Here is a 23,576-nt window from a genome sequence, read left to right on the forward strand (position 1 = left end):
GGGGCAGGTGGACGGGGGAAGTGGGAAGGGCCAGGTTCTCAGCAGCTAGAGGTGCTTCTGACCTGTCAAGTTTAGCTCCACTGGCTGCGTCAGGATGAAGGTTGGCAGACTGAACAAACAGAAACATTGCTTAGCTTATGTGTGCGTGAAAAGTTATGTGCTTGTTCTCCAAAATTGAAACAGCAAGTGGGTGTCTTGTGTTCTATCTGATAACACTTGTCACAACTCAAGTCAAAAATTTAACTGAGACACAGGGCCAGCATTCCCCAAAGCTGTGACCTTGTGTGTGACCTTGGGACACAACCCAGTAATTATGTGTCCTTGACACAACTCCCTCTCAAGACAGAAAATAGAGAAATCAGTGGAAAAGTCACTTGAGCTGGAACAATTGGACAGTTCAATACTTGGGTTTCAAGTGGCTGCGGTTTACCTTCTCTCTAAGCTTCCACTGAGAATACTTTTATAAGGCTGTTTTGTTTTGTTTTTTTATCTCTCTAAAGCTAAGGCCCTAAATCTTGGGTGACAGATTACACTGGGTTTTTTCATTACCACTTGGACATGGTACCAAGCCACCATGGTTGTGTCTGGCAGCTACTTCTAAAACAGAGGTGGAAACTTTTGCCTTCAATGCTGGGTTGACTTAACAAACGGCCAGTTTTATGTTGTTCTGAGAGCTTCCGGTTGGCACATAGGTGCAGAAATTCTAATGCAAATATATTTGTATAACATCAAGTAGTTCCTTTTATTTGGAGCAGAGGGTACATTTTAGGAAAATTATGTCTGACTTGACTTGGTCTTCAAAATCAAAGAGCACTAAGTCACACAGTAGCTCCCTTCTGCTGGAATCGTCTAGAAGTGACCCCTGTTGGCCGGGGGCTGAGAGTGCGGGGTGTACTTGTTTGCTTTGGGGTGCAAAAATAATACATTCACCCTCCCCATTTTTGACCTGATAAAAAAATAAAATAATGAACCTGATCTGTCAGTATGAAAAACAAGGCTGTGTTCTTAGACGTTCAGCTGACAAGGGAAAGAAAAGTGGTGAGCCACGACGAGCTAGCCCCAGTCTTTGGGGTGTGGACTTGAAAACTGGTTTGCATCAGCCAGGTGCAGTTCCCATAGTGACATTGGAATGGCCTGAGGAAAACCAACCCAAGAGTTCTTCTCAACATGACCATCCTGCCCCCGAAGAGTGGGGCCTTTATAACTCCTCTCCAGGCCCCCAGCCCATCTTTAAAGAGAAACTCATTTCCAGGCTTCATCTCCTGAGTAGGTGGCAGAGGGTGGCGGCTGGGGGGAGCCACGTGTGTGCCGGCCCACGTTAGGCTGCAGAGAGGTGGGAGCGCACCCAGCTGGGCCCTGCAGAACAGGGAGCGAGGGAGTGCGGGCGCAAGGAGCAGAGCTGGGGGAGATTTGTCCCAGCCTCAGCACCTCCCAGCTGCTTGTTCTGAGCAGGTTGGGGCCCTGCCCTCTGCCTGCTGAGAGCTGCCTGGCGGGGCAGTGGGTGGACAGGCCACGCAGCAGGTCAGTCAGGCGGCGCTGCGGGCCAGGCTCTCGCTGGACCCCGGGCATCCGCGGGCCCTGCTCTGGTGCGTCTCGGGGTCTGACCCTCCCTCCTGGAAGAGCTGGGGAAACCTGGACCTGGCTCTATTGCTATTGGGAGGATTGCTCTGACGGACAACAAGGGGAGTGGATGGCCGTGCCCTGGGCGGGAGTCAGAGCGCCCGAGACCCAGGCCCGTGGTGACCCCGCCACCGCCTCCTCTCTCCGCAGAAGACTTCTCCGGAAAAGACCCAGACTTGTTCCCACCCACAGAAGAGGCCTACGTGGTCTACGATGAAGGTGCGGAGCTGGCCGAAGCCCATTACATAGACCCTCTCCTTCCTGATCAGAGCATCGTTCCGTAACGACCACGAAGGTGGCCTCGGGCATAGGCGCCTCCGGACGGGGGCTGTGGGAGGGTTGGGGGGGCGGGGGCGGCCCTTCACCGTCCCCCAGCCATGTGGGCTCTGAGCCAGCCAGGCCCGACCTGCAGACGTGCCTCCAGACAGGCCCGTGCTGCGCACTCCTTCCTCCCAGACCTTCCTTGCCTAAAGAATGGGGAACCCCTCCAGCTGAGCTCCCCATTCCAGGTGCCACCCAGCTTCAAGACAAGCTGTGTGGTTAAAGAGAGCACGGTTTTTCCGCATTTATAATTTCATAGAAATTGCGATGGGGTCAATGTATTCGCCTCTTACCGTAGAATCTTCCCTGGTGGCGCAGCGGGTTAAAGCACAGCACTGAGAAGCTAAAGCCACTTCCGCCTGGGTTTGATCCCCGCCTGCCCCAGAGGTGACCACAGGGCGCGGCAGACCTCTCCTGACCGCCCGCTGCTCCCCTCAGCAGTGGACTTCCTTGATCTGCCTGTTCTGCTCCCCACTCTGTCTCTGGTGAATCCTCTCACCCTCCGCATCTCTGGCCTGTACCCCAGCTCTGTATGAATAAGTAAATAAATCTTAAAAAAGAAAGAAAGAAAGAAAGCAAATGCCTTGGCCTTGGCCAGGTGAGGAGCAGTGGGCTCCCTGACCCCTCGGCTTCCCCCACCGCCACCCCCAAACTCAGGCTCTTCTTGGAGCTCTGCTCCACCTGCCTGCTGGCCCCCTTGGGTGCAACCTAAGTTCAGTGTCATGACTGCATCTGTGGTTTTCAAACAAAAATCACCTTCAAAGAAAAGTAGATACGCAGAAACAAAGGAAGCTTCTTCGCTTCTTTGAAAACACTGCACGGTCATGCCTTCCCTGACTGGAAGGGGAGCAGAGTTTTATTTTTGATTTTAACTGCTAAAGGCTTAGTTCTCTTAATAGTACTAATCCTCCCTTTTCCCCAGAAAAAAAAAAAAGTGCACAGCCAGATGATAAATGAAAAAATACCAAGTTTGTTTTCTGCCGTAAATCTTTCATGTTCCCAGGAGAGGAAACGTGCAGGCAACAGCTTTGGGCCAGCGTTGGCTAAACTGGACGAATTCTAAGTTCTCTTTTGATTCTTACTCTCTCCCTTTGGCCTGTTTCTGTTTCCTGCCCTCTCTTTTCTTGTGCAGCTGCTTTGCTGATGGGACCGAAGTGGGGAATGGGCTGGGGTTACTAAGAAACCAGTCAAGGCAGGCACCACCTCAGGGGTGTGTGACCACGTGTACCTGCGTGGGTGTGCGTGTCGTGGCCTGCTGCGTGCACCGTCACACGGAGCCAAATCTCACGTGGGCATCTCCACGGCAGGCCGCGTCCTGCTCTAGAAGTGCCCAGTGACCGACTCGTTCATTTCAGATTATGAGTTTGAGAGCTCGAGGCCACCGGCCACCAGCAGGCCCTCCACCTCGGCTGCCGTGCCCAGGATCATCCCTCCAGAAGGTTCTGTGAGTTCCTTTCCTGAAGAAGAATTCGATCTGGCCGGAAAGAAGCGATTTATTGGTAAATAGAATTTCCTTAATCAAAAGAGCCGGGGTTTTCGCTGTTCTGTGAAGAACTTCGCTAACCCCGGGCTGGCCATGGCCACACATTGGGGGGGACAGAGTTTCCACTTGGAGTGTTTGGTGAGTCTGCTGGGGGCGCATTAGCTTGTTCCCTGCAGAAGGCAGGAAAGAGGGCACCTGGAGTCTGTTGGTGAGTTTAGGGCGACCGTCTGGCACCCCAGAAGTCATTGCACCGAGGACACGAGCATTTTTAGTGTCAGCTGCTTTCTTTAGGTTTGTGCCCTGAGCCCACGCTCAGGGATCAACACCCCCCTGCAAGAAGAGCTCTTTATCGGCTCGAGCTATTGGTACTTCAGTGCCACAGAGCACAGCTGTTTCTCACCAGTTATTTTTTATGATTTTCATTAGCCTCAAGGAACTGGACCTAGACATTTATTTGAGTCCTCTCTCAGTCATGAAAACATTTTCAAAAGGAAATTCTACTGAATTAAATGTGCTACATTCCCTTTGGGAGTCTGATTTTCCCATGTCCTTAATGACCTCCTCTAACGAGACAGATTAATATGACCAAGTGGAAGAAAATCACTGGAGACAAGCGATAGCTTAAGCTAACATGGCACGTTTCTGTTTCCAAAACAAATGTCCTGCCTTTAGCAGAGAACAGCACTTGCCTGCCAAGATGTAGCATCAAGTGACCAGGCTACATGCAGTCCATGGCAGTGGCGTTCCGGGGCGGGAGGTGCTGGCTCACTGACCAAATCCGCCAAGCATTCCAACTCTTCTCTCAAGAGTTCCATGAGAAATGCTTGCAGTTCCGGTATCAGTAGGTTCTTCCGAAGGCTGAAATGTTCACTGTAGTCTGGTTGTCTTCATGTCTGTGACTGCAAAGCATGTAGACAATTCCCTGAAACATGACGAGACTCGTGACAAGTTCAAAAGACCTAAGGTTATTATACACAGTATTGGAAAAGTAGAGAATCTAGAAATTGCTTCCAGTCTTAACGGCAGTTGAGAGTGAGAAGCTAGTACCCAGAGATGTCATGGAACATTTAAAAAGTTCTAGAACTCCTTATTTGAGAGTCTTGCATATAGACAGCCCTACCCTCAGCTCCTAGGCCTCTCTAACTTCTAATGACAACTGTGGGCTGGAGGTAAATCTCCTTACCTCGTGGGCACCCTTTCAAGGTCTCAGCTCGTCTGGAATATGGGGCATCACCCCCAGCACCCTTGAATGCACCAAGACCATATGGGTAGCAAAAGCTTGATCGCGTCCGTAATGTGAGTAGCTATTACCGATCTCAGATGTCACGCTTTTCAGGCTGTTCAGGCCTGACCTTGGGCAGACGTTGCAGGTGGGGTTTTCTCATGCTCTGGGGAGGCCGCGGGCACCTGTAGGGGCCTCGCTGTCATTTCTGCATGTTTCCCCCGGTCTAAAGAGAGTCCAAGGAGTACACCATGTGGAGAGAACTGTGCCAGGTGGGCCGCATTCACACTTGCTGAATGTTTGGGTACAGGACTGACAGGGCGCTGCAGACTCACTGTTCGGGGCTCCTTTCAAATCACTTTGCAGGCGACTCATTGGCCTTGATTGAGCTCTAGAAGACTTTGTGCCCCACAGATCGAAAGGGGTATTTGCATGGGTCCATTGGGGGTGTCTGGTGTGGCGCTGGGCCCGGAGCCTCAGGAATGAATGTGAGCCTGACTTGGCAGAGCAGAAGTCAGGCGCCTGCCCTGAGGAGGCGTGAGCCCCAGCCCTGCCTGAGCAGCCTGCTGTCTTCCAGCCCCCCATGTGACGTACCTCAGTAAGGACCCCGCGACCCCGTGCTCCCTGACCGACGCACTGGATCACTTCCAAGTGGAAAGCCTGGATGAAATCATCCCGAATGACCTGACGAAGACCGACCGGCCCCCTCAGCATGCTCCGCGGAACATCACCGTGGTGGCCATGGAAGGGTGCCACTCGTTTGTCATTGTGGACTGGGACAAAACCACTCCGGGAGACGTGGTCACAGGTGCGTGCAGGGCCGCTGCCTGGCGTCCCCTCGGGCCGGTGGTGGGGAACACGGACGGGATGTGGGCCCCAAAGGCAGCCTCGTGCGGCAGTTGGAGCCCCGGGAGGAAGCCCCAGCCCTGAATTCTAGCCCCAGGCTGGGTGCACGCCCTGTGTGACTTCATCCCCTGGACTGCGGTTCCCTCCACGCAAAAGTGCCATGTCTGAAAGCCCCCAGTCCTGGCGTGGCCAGGGAGTCCACCAAGTGCAAGGCTCCCCAGCTGCCTGCGCTCCTCCTGGAGGACTCGGAGCTTCCTGCGCCTCCCCGCCCCCAGGGTGCTGCCACGTGGTTGCGTCCTGGTCTCTCGGCCCCCTGCATTGGGTGCAGTGTCTGACAGGTGTAGCCGTTACAGGGCACCCGCGTGTGAACTGGGCCGCCTGTCTGTGGGGCCTCACCCGCACACTTAAAATTCAGTTGTACTCAGACACACACAAAAGGGTCAATAATGGGTTTATCTGCAAAAGGGGAAAGGGAAAGGAACAACCCAGGGGAAGAGAGCGGGATACAAGGTAACTGGAACATCTTACCGGCTCGGCTGACTCGGAGCTCTGGGAACAAACTAGTTGCTAGCCCCAGCCACCCGGTCCCAAAAGCCATTGCCCAAGCAAGAGAGATGTTGCCTGTCCCACCAGAGCCATTGAAAATGGCTCCCTGTTTATCCCTCAAAGTCCCAGAATGCTGCTTAGCTCCGCCCTGGGGTCCTTGCAGTTCTCTCCCTGGTGCTGCTGGGAGTTGTAGTTTCCAGTCCCCGGAGCAGGGGCGAAGTCCAGAAAGCTGGAGCAGGGGGCGGAGTCCACAGACCTCTGCAGAGTTCCTTTAGGACAGCCTTCCCCTTAACAATTTATGGTCGTGTCCTGTCCTCTTGGCCTCCTGCATGGGTTGTGGTGTCTGACAGGCGTAGCCACACGGTAAATATTTGTGGAAGGAACCAGCAAGTGTGAACTTGGACAAGACACTGGACCTCTGTGGCTACTCTCCTTGGTGTCCACGGAGGTGCTGACATGCTCCGACAGAGAGAAGGAATCCCAGGACGCTGTGCTGAGAGCATAAGTTAGCAGCATGTTCGGCACATCGGAAGCGCTTGACAGATACTTTCCCTGTGTGTCTAGCATGAGGGATCGAGTGCGGGACAGGTGCCAAGCTGCAGCCCAGTGCCAGGGCAGCCTGGATGCTGACAGATGTGGTCTAGGGTGGCCCTGAGGGCCCATGACAACATAAAGCAGGCAGAGAGCTGCCCGCTGCTGCCACGGGCCTCCCCCACTGGGTGAGGACGCCCAGGGGTCTCTGGTGCAGGAATGTGTCTCTCAGCAGGAAACACCACAGGGAGACCAGGTCTCTGCTGGGCGGCTCTTTCCTGTGTTGTTGGCATGAGGTGTGCCAGGCCTGAGGCGCTGAGCAGCCTGGGCGTGTGGGAGGCTCAGGAGGACAGAGGGGTACACAGAGGCCAGGAATCAGCCATCGTCAAGAGTGTCCTGAGCTCGGCCATTGGCAGCTGGAACCAGAGGTTCCTCCCCCCAGAAGTGACTCTGCTGCCCCCCACCCCGACACCTCGTTGGTGCCTCGACGCCTACTAGCTGCTTCTTCCCGCCTCCAGGCTACCTGGTCTACAGCGCCTCCTACGAAGACTTCATCAGGAACAAGTGGTCCACGCAGGCCTCCTCGGTGACGCATCTGCCCATCGAGAACCTGAAGCCGAACACACGGTAGGCAGCGTCAGCCACTGGAACAGGCCTGAGACGGTTCCTGCGCCTGACGCAGCCGGGCTTGTGCAGCGCCCAGCTCAAGGGGACTCAAGGTCACACCGGTGGCCGGGGTTGTGTGTTCTGTGCTCAGAAACACAGAAGGTTGCAACAAAACACCTTTGTTACAGAGAAAGGCCAGACACCGCCCCACAAAAAGCCCTCCAACCCCGTGAAGAACTTGCCGTGGGCCTTTGCTGTTTTCCTGTTTTCTCCAAAAACTTTTTTAAGAGTTATTCTTGTATTTTATTGATCTGCCAATTGCTTACATGACTACAGGGCTTGGGGATGCAGCACGCACATGCCCACCCGCCCCCCACCAAAGCCCCACACTCTCCCATCTTCACCCCTCCTCCCTGGGCAGCCCCTCTGGTCACTGTGATGGTTTTACACAGTGTCCAAGAGTTATTTTGGGGTGGGCTTTGCCAACTTGTTTTCTTTGGTTATTTATAGTTCACAATGAGTAAAAGTGCCTGGATCTGTCATCCTCTTCTGGGCTTATTTCACTCAGCACAGCCACCTCCACCCCACTGCACCCCACCAGCACCGTGTCGCCTTTTTGAAAGCCTACTAGTATTCCACTGAGCCGCAGGCCAAGTCTCTTCACCAAGCTGCCTGTCAGCGGGTGTTTGTGCTTGCTCACAGCTGCTATGACAATGGCCTTGGACTTGGGCACTTGGTCCCTTCGTGCCACTGTTTTCACATTCTCTGGGAAAATACCTGGAAGCTGGATTGCTGAGCCACATGACATTTTCGTTTTGTTTGTTTGTTTGTTTTTAAGATTTATTTATTTGTGCATACAGAACTGGGGTGCAGGCCAGAGGCTCAGGGGCAGTGAGAGGCTTCACCAGAGACAGAGTGGGGAGCAGAACAGGCAGATGGACGAAGTCCACTGCCGAGGGGAGCAGCGGGCAGGTCAGGAGAGGTCTGCCGCGCCCTGTGGTCACCTCCGGGGCAGGCGGGGATTGAACTCATGCAGAAGTGGCTTTTAGCTTCTCAGTGCTGTGCTTTAACCCGCTGCACCACCAGGGAGGGCCCAGAATGTTAGTTCTTGAGGAGGCTTCACCCTATTTTCACAGGATCTGCACCAAGTTACCACACAGTGCATGCAGCCCCCTTGCGCCCCATGGGTGGCTCCCAGGCCTCGGATGAGGCCGTGGTCCCGGGGCGAACGCAGCCCCTGTGGTGTTGATTAGCCTTCCCGACACAAGGGTGGGGGCTCCCCTGTGTCGTCCCTTGGGACAAGCTCCGGTGGGGTCTCCCATCCAGCCTTCCATGGGGTCTTGGTTGAGTGCCTCATTTCATGTGCCAGTTGGGTGCATTTGAACCCAGAGGGAAGGAGATGTGAACATTCCTGGGGGAGCCATAGAAGACTCCGGGAACCTGAGAAGGTGGGGCCCAGTGAGGCCACGCTGTTCCAGGCAGCATTTGTTCAAAAGCCTGGCGTTTGTGGAAGGAAAACCAGCTGGTGTGGAGGGTGAGGAGAGAGGCCAGAGCTGGACAGGCTGGTCCCACGGGGCCTCCAGAGTCCCTGTCACTTCTGTTCGTCCTTGGCCCACTGAGCGCCCGACGGGCAGGGCCTGCAGGGTAGAAGGGCCGGAGAACACGGGCCGCGGCACTCGCCGGGACACCCTCGCAGAGCACTCGTGGGTGCCTGTCTTCTGCGTGGTCCAGTCAAGTCACTCTGTAGCACTGAGGGTGAGTCTAGCCCGCGGGAGGCCTAGGGAAGAGGCCCGTCCAAGCGCTCTAACGTGGTGGACAGCCGCCGCGCCGGGGAACCTCATCCCCTTCTCCTGTGAGTAGCTAAGGACTGAGAGAGCAGAGGAGAGTGGGGTCCCGGGGCTGGGGAGCAGCTTGGCGACAGCTGGGAAGGGTCCTGGAGGGTCCCGGCTTCTCCTGACCGCTACGTCTTGTCCCATCACTCACGGAAATGCAAGTGTCTGCTGTTGGGGCCCTTACTCACTTGGCTTCTCAGCCTTCCCCTAGATGACCCAGCTTATTCGGACAATGTGCTTTCTAGCACTTTCTGTGTTGCAGCACAAAGATCAATCCCACAGCAAAACCTCTCCAGACTGTTCCCACTTCCTCCCTTGCTTCGAGGCACAGGCCTGGAAACTCAGGGAGTTCTCAGGCTGCAGAGCCAAACGTGCCCCCCCACACACACACACACCGCCAAAGCCTCATCGCCGGTCAGTGCCACTGCAGGGGCAGCCTCTGGGCGGGTCCCCTTCTCTCTACCAAACGCGAGTTTCATCGGAGCTGGCCCTACTCTTCCAGGGTCCAGTGATATGAATGCAGTTAGAAGTCAAATGTGCTTTGCTGCTCCAGCGGCTCCTTCCCTGCCTGTGGGGCTCGAGCTGAGACCAGAGCAGGGCGAGAAACGAGCATCTCACCCGGGGAGCCCTGCACCCCTGAGGCACCTGCCCACCCCAGGGCCTTGCTTGTCTACGTGCCTGTTCTGTTCCCTTTAACTCCACGTCTGTGCCGCTCATTGCAGTATTTTGAAAAGTCATTCTGGGCCTCCCTGGTGGCCTAGGAGCTAAGTCTCAGCACTATCACCACTGCGGCCTGAGTTCGATTCCCAGCCAGGGAGTGACCCACAGGGCTCAGCAGGCCCCTCCTGTCTCCCCACTGCTTCCCTCAGCTGTGGATTTCAGTAGATCCACCTGTTCTGCTCCCCACTCTGGCTCTGGTGAACCATCTCAGCCCCTGCTCTGCACCTCTGGCCTGTACCCCAGTTCTTCTATGTAAAGAAAAGAAAAGTTATTCAAAAAATGAGTAAGTTCAGAAAAAATAGGAAGAAACAGCGGAGGTGGGGAGGGGGGAGGGCACGCATTTTTGGTGAGTCGGGCTCCAGGGGGCCATGCAGCGTCACCCCCGGGCTCGGGGGCCAATCTCGGCACACGAAGTCCCACTGGTGTTTCAAAAACTATTTTCTTCCAATTTCAGGTATTACTTTAAGGTTCAAGCCAAAAATCCTCATGGTTATGGACCCGTCAGCCCCTCGGTCTCTTTTGTTACAGAATCAGGTATGAACGACTTCACATTCTCATATTTCCTTTTCTTGAAATAACCCGGAATCACAACTGTGACAGAGAAAAACTAGTGTCTGAGTAATGAGCCAGTCGGCTGCCTCAAGTCGGCATTAAGGCCTCCTGCCCCCGGGGGTTTGCAGGCGCCTCTCTCTCTTCCCCCTTTTCCTAATAAGCCTGTCCTTTAAACAATGCGAGTCAATCAATAATCAGCATTATTTTCTTTCCCCAGGTTAAAACTTAGATAATGAAATCAAAGTAGCCTTTTTTGGGCATGCTGGCAAGTAGAAAGCTCACGTTCCCATAAGGGAGAAAAATGTGGGAGAGATAGTTACAGAGTGATTTTGTTCTTGTTGCAAACAGCTGAGGAGCACAACTGTCTCCTGCCCAGAGGCAATTGCTTCTTCCAGTGAGTCCACCCCTGCGAGGCTTCCTTCACTAGGAGACAGAGATGCCTTCACTTACGTGGAGACTGATTAAACCCCATTTGGGTGCTGGTGTATGGGGGCCGGGCTCACCAGTAGGCTCGCCCGTGGCTGGGGCCCGAAGCCCTCTCCAGAGGGCCGGTGACCACCTGCATGCCCGACCCTGCCACCTCTCCTCTCAGAGGCCCAGCTCTGTCCGCAGGTCCACGCCAGAGCCCCCGAGGGCACGACCCGGCCAGCCCCACGCACACGCGTGGCGAGATTATTTCCTGTGTGCCGCCTGGCGACGGGGCTCTCGTCCCTGGAAGGTGCAGTTCAGTGGAGATTTGAAAGTATAGGATCAGCATAGGGAGAAAAAATAAAATCTTTTGTGGGACTAAGTTCTGAACTGGAAAGATAGGCACAGGCCTTCCAAAGCACTTTCACCTGTTTCATCAAGAAAGTGCATTTCTCCTCCGCCTCTAGGAAAGAGGAAGTGAAATCATTATCAAGGGCTAATTTGCTTGAGTCAAGCACACGTCTGTGGCTGTATTTCCTAAAACTAAACGACACTTTGGCATCTCCAGAATGAACATGTTAAAGGTCTATTACTAAAGTCATCCAGGTCCACAAAAAGCAGTCAAGACCGATATAAATCTAACTTCTGAGACTGCAGTGTAACATTTTGAGACAATAGCTCTCGGTCACCCACTTCCCGAGAGACAAGCCACCTGCCCGCCCTGGACGTGGTGCCCCCGGGGCGGGGACGAGAACCCAGGCCCCTCTGGGACTCGGAGTACATTGTCTCGGGTGAGGCTGAGGAAACTCACGTTCAGTAAACCCCCGGGGGGTGGGGGGGCTCACGTGTGCAAAAGTGTGACGTCGTCTGCTCCGCCACGTCCACACGGCGCAAGCGGTTTCCTCAAGTCTCTCCTTTGTTTTTACGACTGACAAAGCCATTACGGGAACGACAGGAAGCCCAAGGAGCAGCAGGTCGTGGCTCCTGTGACCGCGAGCCGTGGCCTGGTTGGGAAGCCGCCAGCGCCCACGGGCAGCGGAAGGCTCTGGGGTTGCATCATGTGGCTGTTAGCTCCACCCCACGCCCGGGGACTTGAGATTTCTCGGCAGACTGCTGGAACTCAAGAGCAGGGAGCAAACAAGCGCATCCACACATCGCTAGTGGCGGGTCAGTGTGTCGCGTGGATGGTGCCGGCGCGTGGCGTGGGCCACGGAGATGTGGCTGCTGGAATATTCTGAATCCTGATTGTGAGTGGTCCTGGGATGGCTTCCTGGGCTGTGCACGCTGCAAGAGCAGTTTGCTCTCTGCTAAGTTTGGAGGAGGAGGAGGAGAGTCAGCGCTTGCCGTCGGATAAGTTTAGAGGGCAGGAGGAGGAGGGGCGCCGGGGAGGAGGGCCAGCTGTGTGAAGCATTTTATGGAAATGAGCTTTCTCTACAATAGAGTTCCTTCAGAGCTTCTTTCCTTTTAGCATGAGTGGTATTTCTTGCGCTAACACAGAGATGGCTTCAAAGCAGCTTCACGGAGGCATGACTGGCCCAGCCAGGTGCACGTCCTCCAGGGCACGGCTGAACATGTCCAGGCAGGTGTGCACATCCAAGCCACCTCCACCACCATGGAGGTGAATGTCGGCACCCGCCCAACTATCTCCTCCACTGATTTCTTTGACCAGCCTAATCCTTGTAAGCCCCACACATTGCTTGTGTCAGGAGTTCATTCTACAGAATGCCAGACAGGCTGTGCCATAATCCGTTTATCCATTCACCTGTTGGTAGACCTGAGCTGTCTCTGTGGCTTTGGCTATTACCATGACAGATGCTGAGAACATTCCCGTACATGTGTTTGTATAGACACGATTTAACGTCTCTTGGATAAATACCTCATGAGGAGTGGGTGAACCATACAGTAGATATGTATTTACCTTTTTAGAAAAGCACCAACCTTTTTTCGAGATAGACACATTTTCACACATAATGAATGTGGAAATATTTTGTAGTAGCCAGTATCAAGATATTATTTTTAGGGATTTACATATAAATGAAATTCGCATATAAGCCCACAAAAAGTTTCTATATAAATAGCAAGGAGATACAATTAGACCATCCCTCAAAAGGAAATGCTTAGAAAATGAAAACTAAGGGGAGATGTTGTCATTTATGAAATACCATTTCATTGTTTGTATTTTAGTCTGTTTAATTCTTGTGATTACAATAACCATTTAATGATTCCGTGATCATGAAATATGATACTGACAGTGGTTTCTTTTTCATGCTACAGATAATCCACTGCTTGTTGTGAGGCCGCCAGGTAAGTTTCTCTTCTTGATAAAGTTGTCACATTGAATATTGAATAGGAGGTTGTTGGGATTAATCCTAAGTGAAAATGCAGAACCATTTTTACATTTTTATAGTATTCTGCCAATTTCCAGGCTTTCCCTGGAAAGCCTATTGTGATCCAGGGAAAAAAACAATCTGGAGATTTTTTAACAGAGCCCAAACAACTGATGTCTACAAGCAAAATCATTATGGGGTGGCCAATATCTATGAAATATTTACATGTAATATTTACATCATCCTTTTGAACATTTCAAATAAATGAAATAATAGCAAAATGTGTACGTATATAATAAATTTTTACTGCATTTTTTGAAACAAACTGAGAAAGCTCCATTGGCTTCATAGCAGGATTGATGAGTGACAAGACCAGTAGAAGGCTGAGGAACTTCAGGAATGGGGGGTAGGGTGGCATGTCCTCCCATAGAGCTTACTTTCCTTTGAGGTTTAAAGGCTTTCTTAATCCAAGAATACAAAAGCCAAAACTATACTCAGGTAAAAGAGACGACTGTTATACTTTAGTGCAAGAAAGAAGGGGAGAGAGAAAGAGAGTACTTCTTCTGGATAAGGGAGCCCTTCACCCCAAAAGCCCTAGAGGAAGGGAAGCCCAAGGAACTTTCTGAGAGTTTGAGCCGCAATAAGCAGCGTGGACAGTGTCCTCAAGGAGTGTCTGTGTTGCCCAGGTGGTGAGCCCATCTGGATCCCATTTGCTTTCAAACACGACCCTGGCCACACCGACTGCCACGGAAGGCAATACGTGAAGCGGACGTGGTACAGAAAGTTTGTGGGAGTCGTTCTTTGCAATTCACTGAGGTACAAGATCTACCTCAGTGACAACCTGAAAGGTAAGTCTCTGGAGATGGTCAACTCTGGCAAGTATGGAAAAGGTTAATGTCTGCCAGGTAGCCACTTGACTTTGGGTCACAGGTCATTTTGTCTTGCTGTGGCTTGAATATACAGTGCCTTTGTAGGCTAGTTCTTACATTGATCCCAGAAACACAAAGGCCATACATTTTTGGCACTAACTCAGTAAGAGTAAGGATGAGTATAGACTGGAAGTCTAAGTTCCCCTCCCAGTCCCCACCATTACCACGGCTCTGCAGAGAGAAACATGGAGATGGTGAACCATAACATCAAGTATTCTATGTTCTGTCTCTGAATAAAAACAACATTGTTTTATCCTGGTATGGGGATAAAAACAAAAAAATAACATAATTAGCTTGTAGTGCTAACATTTTCAAAAACTTTCTACAGAGATGTTTTTGACTTACTCCCTATATAAACTTTATTTCCATATCAAAATTTACATGGCTTTTAGTTTTTTAGTACATCCCTTTAAAAATTCCCTCAGCTGGATTATATTTTGTCATAATCCTGGGTTTCTTTTTGGAGGGGGCATGAGGGTTTTTGTTAGTGTTGATCATTTCAAGACTGTGTTATCAAAGCAAAATCTCTCTACTAGCCCCAACTCTGGCAATTTCTCAGCAAATACATCTCTCCCAACAACCACTGTCTCCTTGTTTCTCCATGTTCTTTCTTCCCTCTTGCCCCACCGCCCTTCTTCTACCCCACTTTATGATTCTTGGTATTGCTGCACAGCCATCTCTGGTATCCCAGGGTTGAGAAAGCACTTTGCCCTACTGTGCAGCTGTGATTCAGGACCACGGACAGCGCCTCATGCCAGTCACATACCCCACTGCTACTTAGATCTGAAAACAGTCCTTCTGCTCTTTAGATCTTCCTGTCTTTCATAATTATATTATAAGATATTCTGTGATTACCATAGTTTATTCCTTTTTTAAACTAAGTTCTACCAGTTATAACCTGAAAATTTGCTATAATATGAAGATTTCATTTATTGAACACATATGTAGCTAGCATTCATGATCTCACTGAATCCTTGCAACACTTATTGAAGATGGTGCCATTAGCACTGCTGCTCACACATGGAAAGTATAGCACATAGAATTTAAGTAATGCATCCAATTCAAGTGGTCTCCAAAGTTTGTGCAAACAAGTTGTGACAGCTTTTGACTAGTTCCTGACTTGTTATATTCTTTATTCAGATACATTCTACAGCATCGGTGACAGCTGGGGGAGAGGTGAAGACCATTGCCAATTTGTGGACTCTCACCTTGATGGAAGGACAGGGCCTCATTCCTACCTAGAAAATCTCCCTAACATTCCAGGTAATGTCAACAAAGGCCTGATGCACTGAGATGAAGCAGAGGGCTAGTGTAGGGGAAATTCATGGTAGTGTTGCCTTGTTTTACCACTTGAAGATGGATATTGGTGGTACATGGAAGCATAAAACTAAGGAATTGACAAAATAGTCCCACCATGTGCTAAAATGGGATATCGGGGAGACTAAGACTTTGCAGCTATATGCTCCACAACTGAGGAGAGGAAAATCACAGTTGTAAAATTAACTAAGAGCAAACAATTTAAATGTAGAGAATGACAGGGTTACATCCAAAAACGTTCCCTTTGCCAGGTCATTGTGCGGCATTGCATGGGCAGTCAGAAGGCCCACTGGGGGTCTCAGCGAGCGTTATCAGAAAAGGCAGTCTGGGCTCAGTGGCAGTTTCTACCTAGGAATGTGAAGGTTGGAGGCCCTTCGAGGCAGGCAATGCCAATGATAGAGAAAGAAAGATAAATGCAAAGCAGCCATGATGTGCTTCAAGAGAAAATGTCTCAACTGTTGAGTCATGGCAACACTAGACATGAGAACAACTTGGTATGTGTTCTCAACTCACCCAACCCTCAACCCAACAAAGAAGTAGAAATGAGTGAAGTCTAACACTCTCCTACGATGCACTTGTCTTGTGGTCTGAACTTTTCATGACCTGCGATGGTCTGATCTATCAACATTCTTATTTTGGAGGAAATTAGCATTGGTGGCATACAAGCTACCACTTCCAGAGAATTAGAATATAGTCAAATACACAAAACAGGATAAAATACATGTATTACTCAGGGCTCTCCAGAAAAACTGAACCAATTCATTAGATTGCAGAGGCTGGCAAGTCCAGCTTGCAAGTTGACCAACAGCCAGAGACCCAGGCAAGGGCTGCTGTCACAGGAAGCATGCAAAGTAGTGCATGCACGGCAGAGAGCCTCCCTCTTTGGTGTGGGGGTGGTGTCAGCCCTCTTTTACTGAAGCCATCAACTGACGGGAAAGGTCCAGTCACACTGCGGAGTGTGCTTTACTAAAATCAAGGTCTGCTGATGTAATCATTCATTTCATCTGACTCATACTTTCACAGAAACAGCTGAATGTACCTAGGTACCATAGCCTAGTTACGCTCACACATAAGAGTAACCATCACGCTAAATATATGAAGCACATCCCACTTGTTAATCATCTCAGGCTCTTTGGCACCCCAGCGTTACTATTCTATGCTTGACTCATCTTTCAAAGTGTTTCTGTGACCGGTCCAGCTTTGGCTCTGAACAGAGGCTGCTGGTTAGTCAGTGCTCTCACTGGTAGTATGGCAGGTAACCTCTCATCTGTAAAGCATGAACCGGCCTGAAGTTCAAAGGCAACAGAGGTTGGACCATCACATTTCTACTTCAAGGGAGAAATGATCATAAGTAGTGTTTCCTATGAGAGATTTACTTGAGAGATCTGAAAGTCTAGCACAGATCCCATGAAGTGAACCTTGGAGGACTGAGCGTAGGTGAGCCACAAAGAACTGGGCTATGTGGGGACTCAGGAGACTCCAGTCACTTGTATTTGTCCTCAGCTCAGGGCCTGCTCTGCAGTGAGCTCCGGAGCTGCTGGCCTGCATCTTCTGTTGGGCAGAGAGAGAGAAGAGAACTGAAGCAGGCTCTAAGCATGAGAATTGCTCCTTTTGGCTTGGACACATCCAGCGCTACTTTTCTGACACTGACCTTGAATGTGTGTTTTCCATCATGAAGTGCTTCTCCAACATCACCTAGGTGTCCTATAATTAAATTCTGACACTGTCTTCCCAGTCCTGGTATCAGATCTCCCAGGTGAAAGGCTCAGTCTTACAAGAGTCCTCTTCCCACCCCTTTTCAGGTGCCAGCTGCAAGCCCAGGTTATTATTTGTGCTTCTGACCCATCAGTTATAGGTTGGGGCCTCCAGACCCCCTCCTCAGGTTCAATTAATTTGCTAGAATAACTTACAGAACTCAGAGAAATATTTTACTTTACTAGATGCCAGTTCATTATAAAATGTATGAAACCCAGGAGCAGCCAGATGGAAGAGAGTGCCAGGGAGAGGCATGGAGTGCCCAGGCCTGTCAGGACTGCTGGTCTACCTACACCACCACCCCCCCACCCCGTTCACCTTCCAAATCACATCCTTAAGGAGGCTTCCTTACATAGCATGATTGATGAAATCATAGCCCATTGGTGACTGAACTCAAACTCTTGCTCCTCTGGAGCTCAGGGGGGTGGGACTAAAAGTTCAGCCCCCCCCATTCATGTGGCCGGTTCCTTGATGACCAGCCCCCATCCTTAGGTGCTTTCAAAAGCATTAACATAACTCAGGTGTGGTCTAAAGGAGTTGATTGCGAATATCGAGACATTATCATTCTTACCACTTAGGAAATTCCAAAGATTTTAAGAGTTCTGTGCCAGGAGGTGGGAACAAAGCCCAAGTATCCTTCCTATCATAAACCGCCGTGTCATGGATGCATTTTCTCTCCTCTCCTTCTTTAATCCCTCCAGGCTATCATCGCCAGTACCGCCAGGAGCCCGTCAGCTTTGGCAACATTGGCTTTGGGACCCCTTACTACTATGTGGGCTGGTACGAGTGTGGAGTCTCCATTCCTGGCAAGTGGTAACCACAGAAGGACCTAGTGAATGTTCGCCCTCCCCGGTCCCTGACTAACTTGCACTAGGGGGTGTGAGCAGGACAAGAAAGACTGTCCCAAGCCTCCACCCAGCCTCAGCTGTCAGTCACATGATGGACACTGGACCTTTTGGGCATCTTCTGTCTGGAACTCAGTCCTACTTCCCAGCCTGGACTTCACACAGATTCATTGTTAGTTGCTGGTAACTTTGCTTCTCTTGTTTTGCTTCAGGCAGCAGAAGCACATAGGAGGTGCCTCTGATTCCGTGCAGTTTTCACCCTTTCTATGGACAAAATTCACATGCTGTGCTGTGCTGGCTTCATGGAAGGCAGCACGCTTCCTCCTTTCTCACTGGGCTCCTCCGACACACTGAACTCACCTTCCGGGTTCTTTGTGCGCTGTAGAACTAAATAAGTCACAGCACCACCAAAGGAAACATAGCCCTTCAGGTGTGCCCCATGGACTTGCTCACAGCTAGACCAAATGTATCAGATCCAATTTGTAAATTCTCAATATTGATATATATATATATGTATATATGCATATACACATCCACACTTGTCTGCAAAACATTGATTAAAATTGCTCAATTTGTACTTGTTCACTAAATCAGTGTGTGTGGGACTCTTTGGAGTGAGGGTGCTGTTTAATGAGCATCTTGTGGTAGTGTGCAGAGCTGTGGACTGCAGTGGATGGTATGTTCTTCCTGTGCCCTGAGACGCAGTGAGGGCAGCAGTGGGGTTCATGCTGAGCCCCCACCTTGGGAGACAATCCTCAGGACCCCATGCAAAAGGCTCCACCCACCTCGGTGAGGTGGGTTAGTTAAGGATTTAGGTGCCAAATGATTTAAAGATTGAGTTTTTTTTTTAAAGATTTATTTATTTATTCATACAGAACTGGGGTACAGGCTAGAGGTGCAGGGGCGGTGAGAGGCTTCACCAGAGACAGAATGGAGAGCAGAACAGGCGGATTGATGAAGCACACTACCGAGGGGAGCAGCGGGTGGGTCAGGAGAGGTCTGCCGCAGCCTGTGGGTCACCTCCGGGGCAGGGATGAAACTCATGCCGAGGTGGCTTTAGCTTCTTAGTGCTGCACTTTAACCAGCTGCACCAGGGAGGGCCCTAAAGATTGAGTTTTAGAAGACTCCTTTGCCCTTCCTGCCCGTCTCTTCCAGAAGCCTGCCCCCTGACTGCAGCAGGCGGTGGGGAATTTAAAGGGACGTCATCTAATTATTGTTTAAACTGATGTTCTCACCCATCTTGCCTCTGTGTCCTCGACATCTCTGTGGAATGTGGGTCTGTCTTCTTTCCTAAAGGTTTCAGCGAGTGAGAAGCAAGGGTGGGGATGACTAGAGGCCGGGCCTTCTGGGGCCTGCGGCTGACCACCCTGCACGGATTCCAGAGCAGAACTTGGCCCTGCTTCTGGAGTCCATTACTTCCAGGGCCAGGGCTGCGGAGGCGAACCTCGTGTGGCTTCTAGGTTGGAAGGTAGAAGTTACAAGGAAACAAGGAACTCCCGGTGGTTGCTGACATCCGGGACAGCTGAGAATTCCTCAAATCCCATGATCCCCTTTCTTCAGCAAAAGCAGTCAGGAAAATGCGTGCATTCTCAGCCTGGGAAAATCCGAGGATTCCTTAGGGAGACAGAGGAGATGCCCCGTTGATAGGTGACTCACTTTTTAGTTTGCGCAGCAGCACAGGGACCCAGACCAGCGATTAAGGGTCTGCGTGAAGGGGGGTTACCTTACCTAGGAGGGTCCTTGCTCAACTTCCCTTTCGCGCTTCATAACATCCAGTGTGCTCTCTCCATGGTGCCCCAAATATAAGTGGATTTTCCCAATAAACCCACAACTCCCTTCCTTTAATTCTCACCCTCGCCCCCAAATTGGTCTGGGTGCCGGCCCCACGAGCCGCCTCTGGGAAGAAGGGAAAGCTGCCCAAGTGGCACCTCTGGGAAGAAGGGAAAGCTGCCCAAGTGGGAAGGCACCAGCAGATTGCACACTTGCTCAAGACGCTTCCTCGGGGGTAAATGGTTTGCCAGTGTGGACACGAGAAGAGCCATCTGGCCCATATATGGACGGAGCCTCTTGGGAGTAGGGGTCCAGGCCACCTCTCCTTTGCAATCCCCGCTTTCCCTTGCATCTAGAGTGTTCCTGCCTCACCCCGAGGGGGGTCTATGCTTGTTTCATATACTAAAGGGCAGGTTTCCTCCCAACGGGTTTTACGCTCACTTCACAGAAATAGAAAGAATTTGCTGGCACTCCCTCATGCAATGATTGTCAAGCCCTGCCTGGAACGTTCGACTGCATTTGATTATAGGAACCTAAACTTCCATTAAAAATAAATATTTGCAATTTTTGATGGCAATTACTGCAAGCCCCAGATGCGAGGCAGCCTAAGAACAAGAACCCTGACCCAAAGCTGAGGTGGTCTGACCACGGGCCTGCTGCCCCGCCGATGTCGTGCCATCGGCCTCACACGGCGCGGGGCCCATCCAGCCGGCTCGTGGCTAGTTCCCACTGCCGAGTCTTAGGAATGGCACAGGCAGGGAGGAGCCCGGGGGGCTTCGAGATAGTGAGGGGTCTGAGAAGCATTTCATGTCGAATTAGGATGAAATTAGCAGGACTATTTTCCTAAAGAGAGAGACTTCATCTATTTCAAAGGCTCTGAGAAAGAAGGGAGTTGCCGGTTCTTGAGGTCGGAAGTAAATACCAGTGGAGATTAAAGGAGAAGAAAACTTGGCTCACTAGGACAAAGAATTCTAGAAGTGTCCAACTGCCACATGAGCTTCGTTGGTAAAGAGCGAGCTGTCCATCCCCCAAAACCCGTAAATATCACTGGAAATGCCCGTGCTGGGGACACCAGCCCGCGGCGGCTTCACGAGGACCATGGGGTCAGCGCGGCTCCTCCATATTTAAAGTCTTGTGAACCAAAGGAACATACACAAACGCCCAGTAATTCACAACAGAGACCTCGAATATTTACTGTCTCACCTTTTAAGAGAGTATGGACCAATGGTTAGAGTTTTCCTGAGGCTAAAAAGAAGGTGCGAGATCTAAAGCACTTAGTGCACACTGTTTAATGAGGTGGGCTCCCTTTTCTCTCACTCGGTTTCCTGACCATCACCTCCAGTGGCTGAAACCCAAAGTCCACCCTGGGTGGCTGGCTGGGGGCTCCCGGGGCCCCAGTCTGACAAGCTCTGGGCTGCGCAGGTCTCCGGAAGTAGGGCGCTCGGGTGAGGCTTCCTGGACGCTGAACATGACCGCTGGCTGAGGCATGACTCCAGCTTTTGAGGGATTTTGACTGCCTCTCTCCCCCGTGACCTCTTCCTGTCTCCAGCCATGGCGAGTTCAGGATGCTGCGGTGTGGGAGGCCTCAGGTGGGCTGGGGCGAGCTTGCTCTAGGCAGACAGGACGCGTCAATTCCAAAATAGCCCACCGGCGGGCTCCGCGTGTTTCCAACGTCGCTCATGCTGTGAGTGACTTAAAAGCGAACCACGTGGGACTCTTCTGCAAGTGGCGATTAGAAGAGTGTAGAAGGGAAATGTCTTCCCAACCACCCCGTGTTCCAATTCTGGGTAAAACTGCTCAAAAGGGCCACACGGCCTGTCACGAATACAGAGAGGGCTTCAAGTCTCAGCTGTAAGCTACCCATGTGCTTATGTTTTAAATCCTCATGAGAGAGAAGCACAGAAGTGTTTGTGATAAAAGCAAAATGAAATTAATATAGAAGCGGAAGCCGATTTAACATCGATACAAAAAAAAAAAATCTTGGTCCAGGGCCCTCCCTGGCGGCTCAGCGGGTTACAGCGCAGCACTGAGAAGCTTAAGCCACTTGCGCGTGAGTTCGATCCCCGCCTGCCCCGGAGGTGACCCTCAGGGTGCGGCAGACCCTTCCTGACCCGCCTGCTGCTCCCCTCAGCAGTCCCCCACAGGAAGCCCGGGAGCAGCCTCCTACCCCGGACCCCCACGCAGGAGCACAGGTGGGCCAGGGCTCAGCCACGTGACCAGAGGCAGCCAATCAGAGCCTGGCCCCGCCTCCTCGGCTCCAGGTCGGGCAGACCCGGGAGCCGGCTGGACACTGCGGGGACACGAGGTGTTGAGGCGGACAGCTGTCTCCCCACTCTGTCTCCGGTGAATACTCTCACCCTCCGCACCTCTGGCCTGTACCCCAGTTCTGTATGAATAAATAAATCTTTTTAAAAAAAAAGGCTTGGTCCAACTTGGGAAACAGTGCTCCCTCGGGCAGAGAGTGCTTCTGGCTAAGAACAGAAAAGGCCTGGAGCGGAGAGCGGAGCCTTGGCGGAAGGGTGGAGGAGGCACTGCTGGACACGCTGTGGGCTGGACAAGCAAGAGGCCGCTCCTGCCTCCTTCCCCTCCTATCCATCCGTTCTCCCTTCTCTCCGCTCGCTCTGCTCTCCTCCCGCAGACAGACTGCCAGGTACACATGACCTGGATGGCCCCCAGCCCCGCGTGTCCCCGGGGGCTGCGGTGTGCACCCCGGCGCAGCTGTCCGCCTCAACACCTCGTGCCCCTGCAGTGTCCAGCCGGCTCCCGCGTCTGCCCAACCCGGAGCCGAGGAGGCGGGGACAGGCTCTGATTGGCTGCCTCTGGTCACGTGGCTGCGCCCTGGCCCACCTGTGCTCCTGTGTGGGGGTCCAGGGTAGGAGGCTGCCCCGGGCTTCCTGTGGGCAGATGCTTGTGAATGAAGAGATGCGACGGACACTCCTGGACAAGGGAGAGAGCAGGGCGAGAATCCTTTCGGCAGGTGGCAGGTGGTTTCACGCTGACTTCGCTTGGGGTGCGCTGAGGCCCGCGGGCCTGCTCAGGGAAACCCACTTTCCCCCGCGCGGGTCTCTCCAGCCGCCATGGGGTCGTTTCCTTCTCAGACTAGAAGACGTTGGAGGACGATTCCAGTTGTTACCATTAAATTATAGTGACGGTACAGGCTGACTATGTCACACCTGTGTTTTAAAGAAAACGTGAGTGTAAGCCTTTTATCATCCGCGTTAAACCAGGAAAGTTCCTAATTTCGAACAGAAATAAGAAAGCAGTCCAAATCACAGATCTGGCCTCCTGCGGTCACTCGCGCTCAGCCAGTCCCCACTGCTGCCCCCACTGACCCCGTCCTTCACATGTCTGCTTTGTTCAGCCCTCTGGCCCCTTCTGCTTTGTTTGAGGACAGAGCCTTGGCCTCAGGGGGGTGTTCTCGGGGAGTTCCCCTCGCAGGGGAGACCCCTCCGGTGTGTTCAGTTAACTGAGCTGCAGTGTGTCTCGAGCGTGGTCTTTTGGGACCTTTGCCATTAGACCCTGGGAAACTGACAGCCAAGATCATTGTGACACGAACCCGGAATCCGGAGGTTTTCTGAGTCGAGGGAGGCCTGGCCGCGGGGCCCGCCCTCCCGCAAGCTGGAGCGACAGGTACGAGCTCGCGGACCACTGCGCCTGCTCCCCCACCCGGAGCAGGCATCGTTAGCAAGCAAGGCATTTCCCACACATACCTGCACTTGGCGGAGCCCTGCTGTCGCGCTGGCCTCCCGGGGTACTCTGGCCAGCACCATCAGCAGTCGTGGTCAGACCTTTCTCCAGCTCTGTCTTGTCCTGCTCGTTCCTGTAAGTGTCTCCTACTTTTGGTATCTGGCAAAGACGAACCTGCCATCCTCAGGACCTCCTGACACATGGCCGGGCGAGGCGAGAAATGAAATGATGGTCTGAATTAAATCCCTTGATGGGGTCG

General features: G+C 52.0%; 1 protein-coding gene across 1 annotated transcript in view; it reads left to right on the top strand.

Moving 5' to 3' along the window:
• The window catches only part of FNDC1 (fibronectin type III domain containing 1), a 50,915-nt gene extending 32,486 nt beyond the window's left edge, over positions 1-18,429 (top strand). The window contains exons 14-22 of the mRNA XM_012723068.1: positions 1,771-1,839; positions 3,297-3,440; positions 5,224-5,454; positions 7,088-7,196; positions 10,182-10,261; positions 12,962-12,991; positions 13,701-13,862; positions 15,084-15,206; positions 17,717-18,429. Coding sequence (XP_012578522.1) covers positions 1,771-1,839; positions 3,297-3,440; positions 5,224-5,454; positions 7,088-7,196; positions 10,182-10,261; positions 12,962-12,991; positions 13,701-13,862; positions 15,084-15,206; positions 17,717-17,832 — 1,064 coding nt within the window. The 3' untranslated portion in view covers positions 17,833-18,429. The remainder of the gene's footprint in view (positions 1-1,770; positions 1,840-3,296; positions 3,441-5,223; positions 5,455-7,087; positions 7,197-10,181; positions 10,262-12,961; positions 12,992-13,700; positions 13,863-15,083; positions 15,207-17,716) is intronic.
• The last annotated feature ends 5,147 nt before the right edge of the window (positions 18,430-23,576 follow it).

Source organism: Condylura cristata, unplaced genomic scaffold, assembly GCF_000260355.1.
Source record: "Condylura cristata isolate star-nosed mole 26May11 unplaced genomic scaffold, ConCri1.0 scaffold00001, whole genome shotgun sequence".
In the NCBI taxonomy this organism is placed as follows: Eukaryota; Metazoa; Chordata; class Mammalia; order Eulipotyphla; family Talpidae; genus Condylura; species Condylura cristata.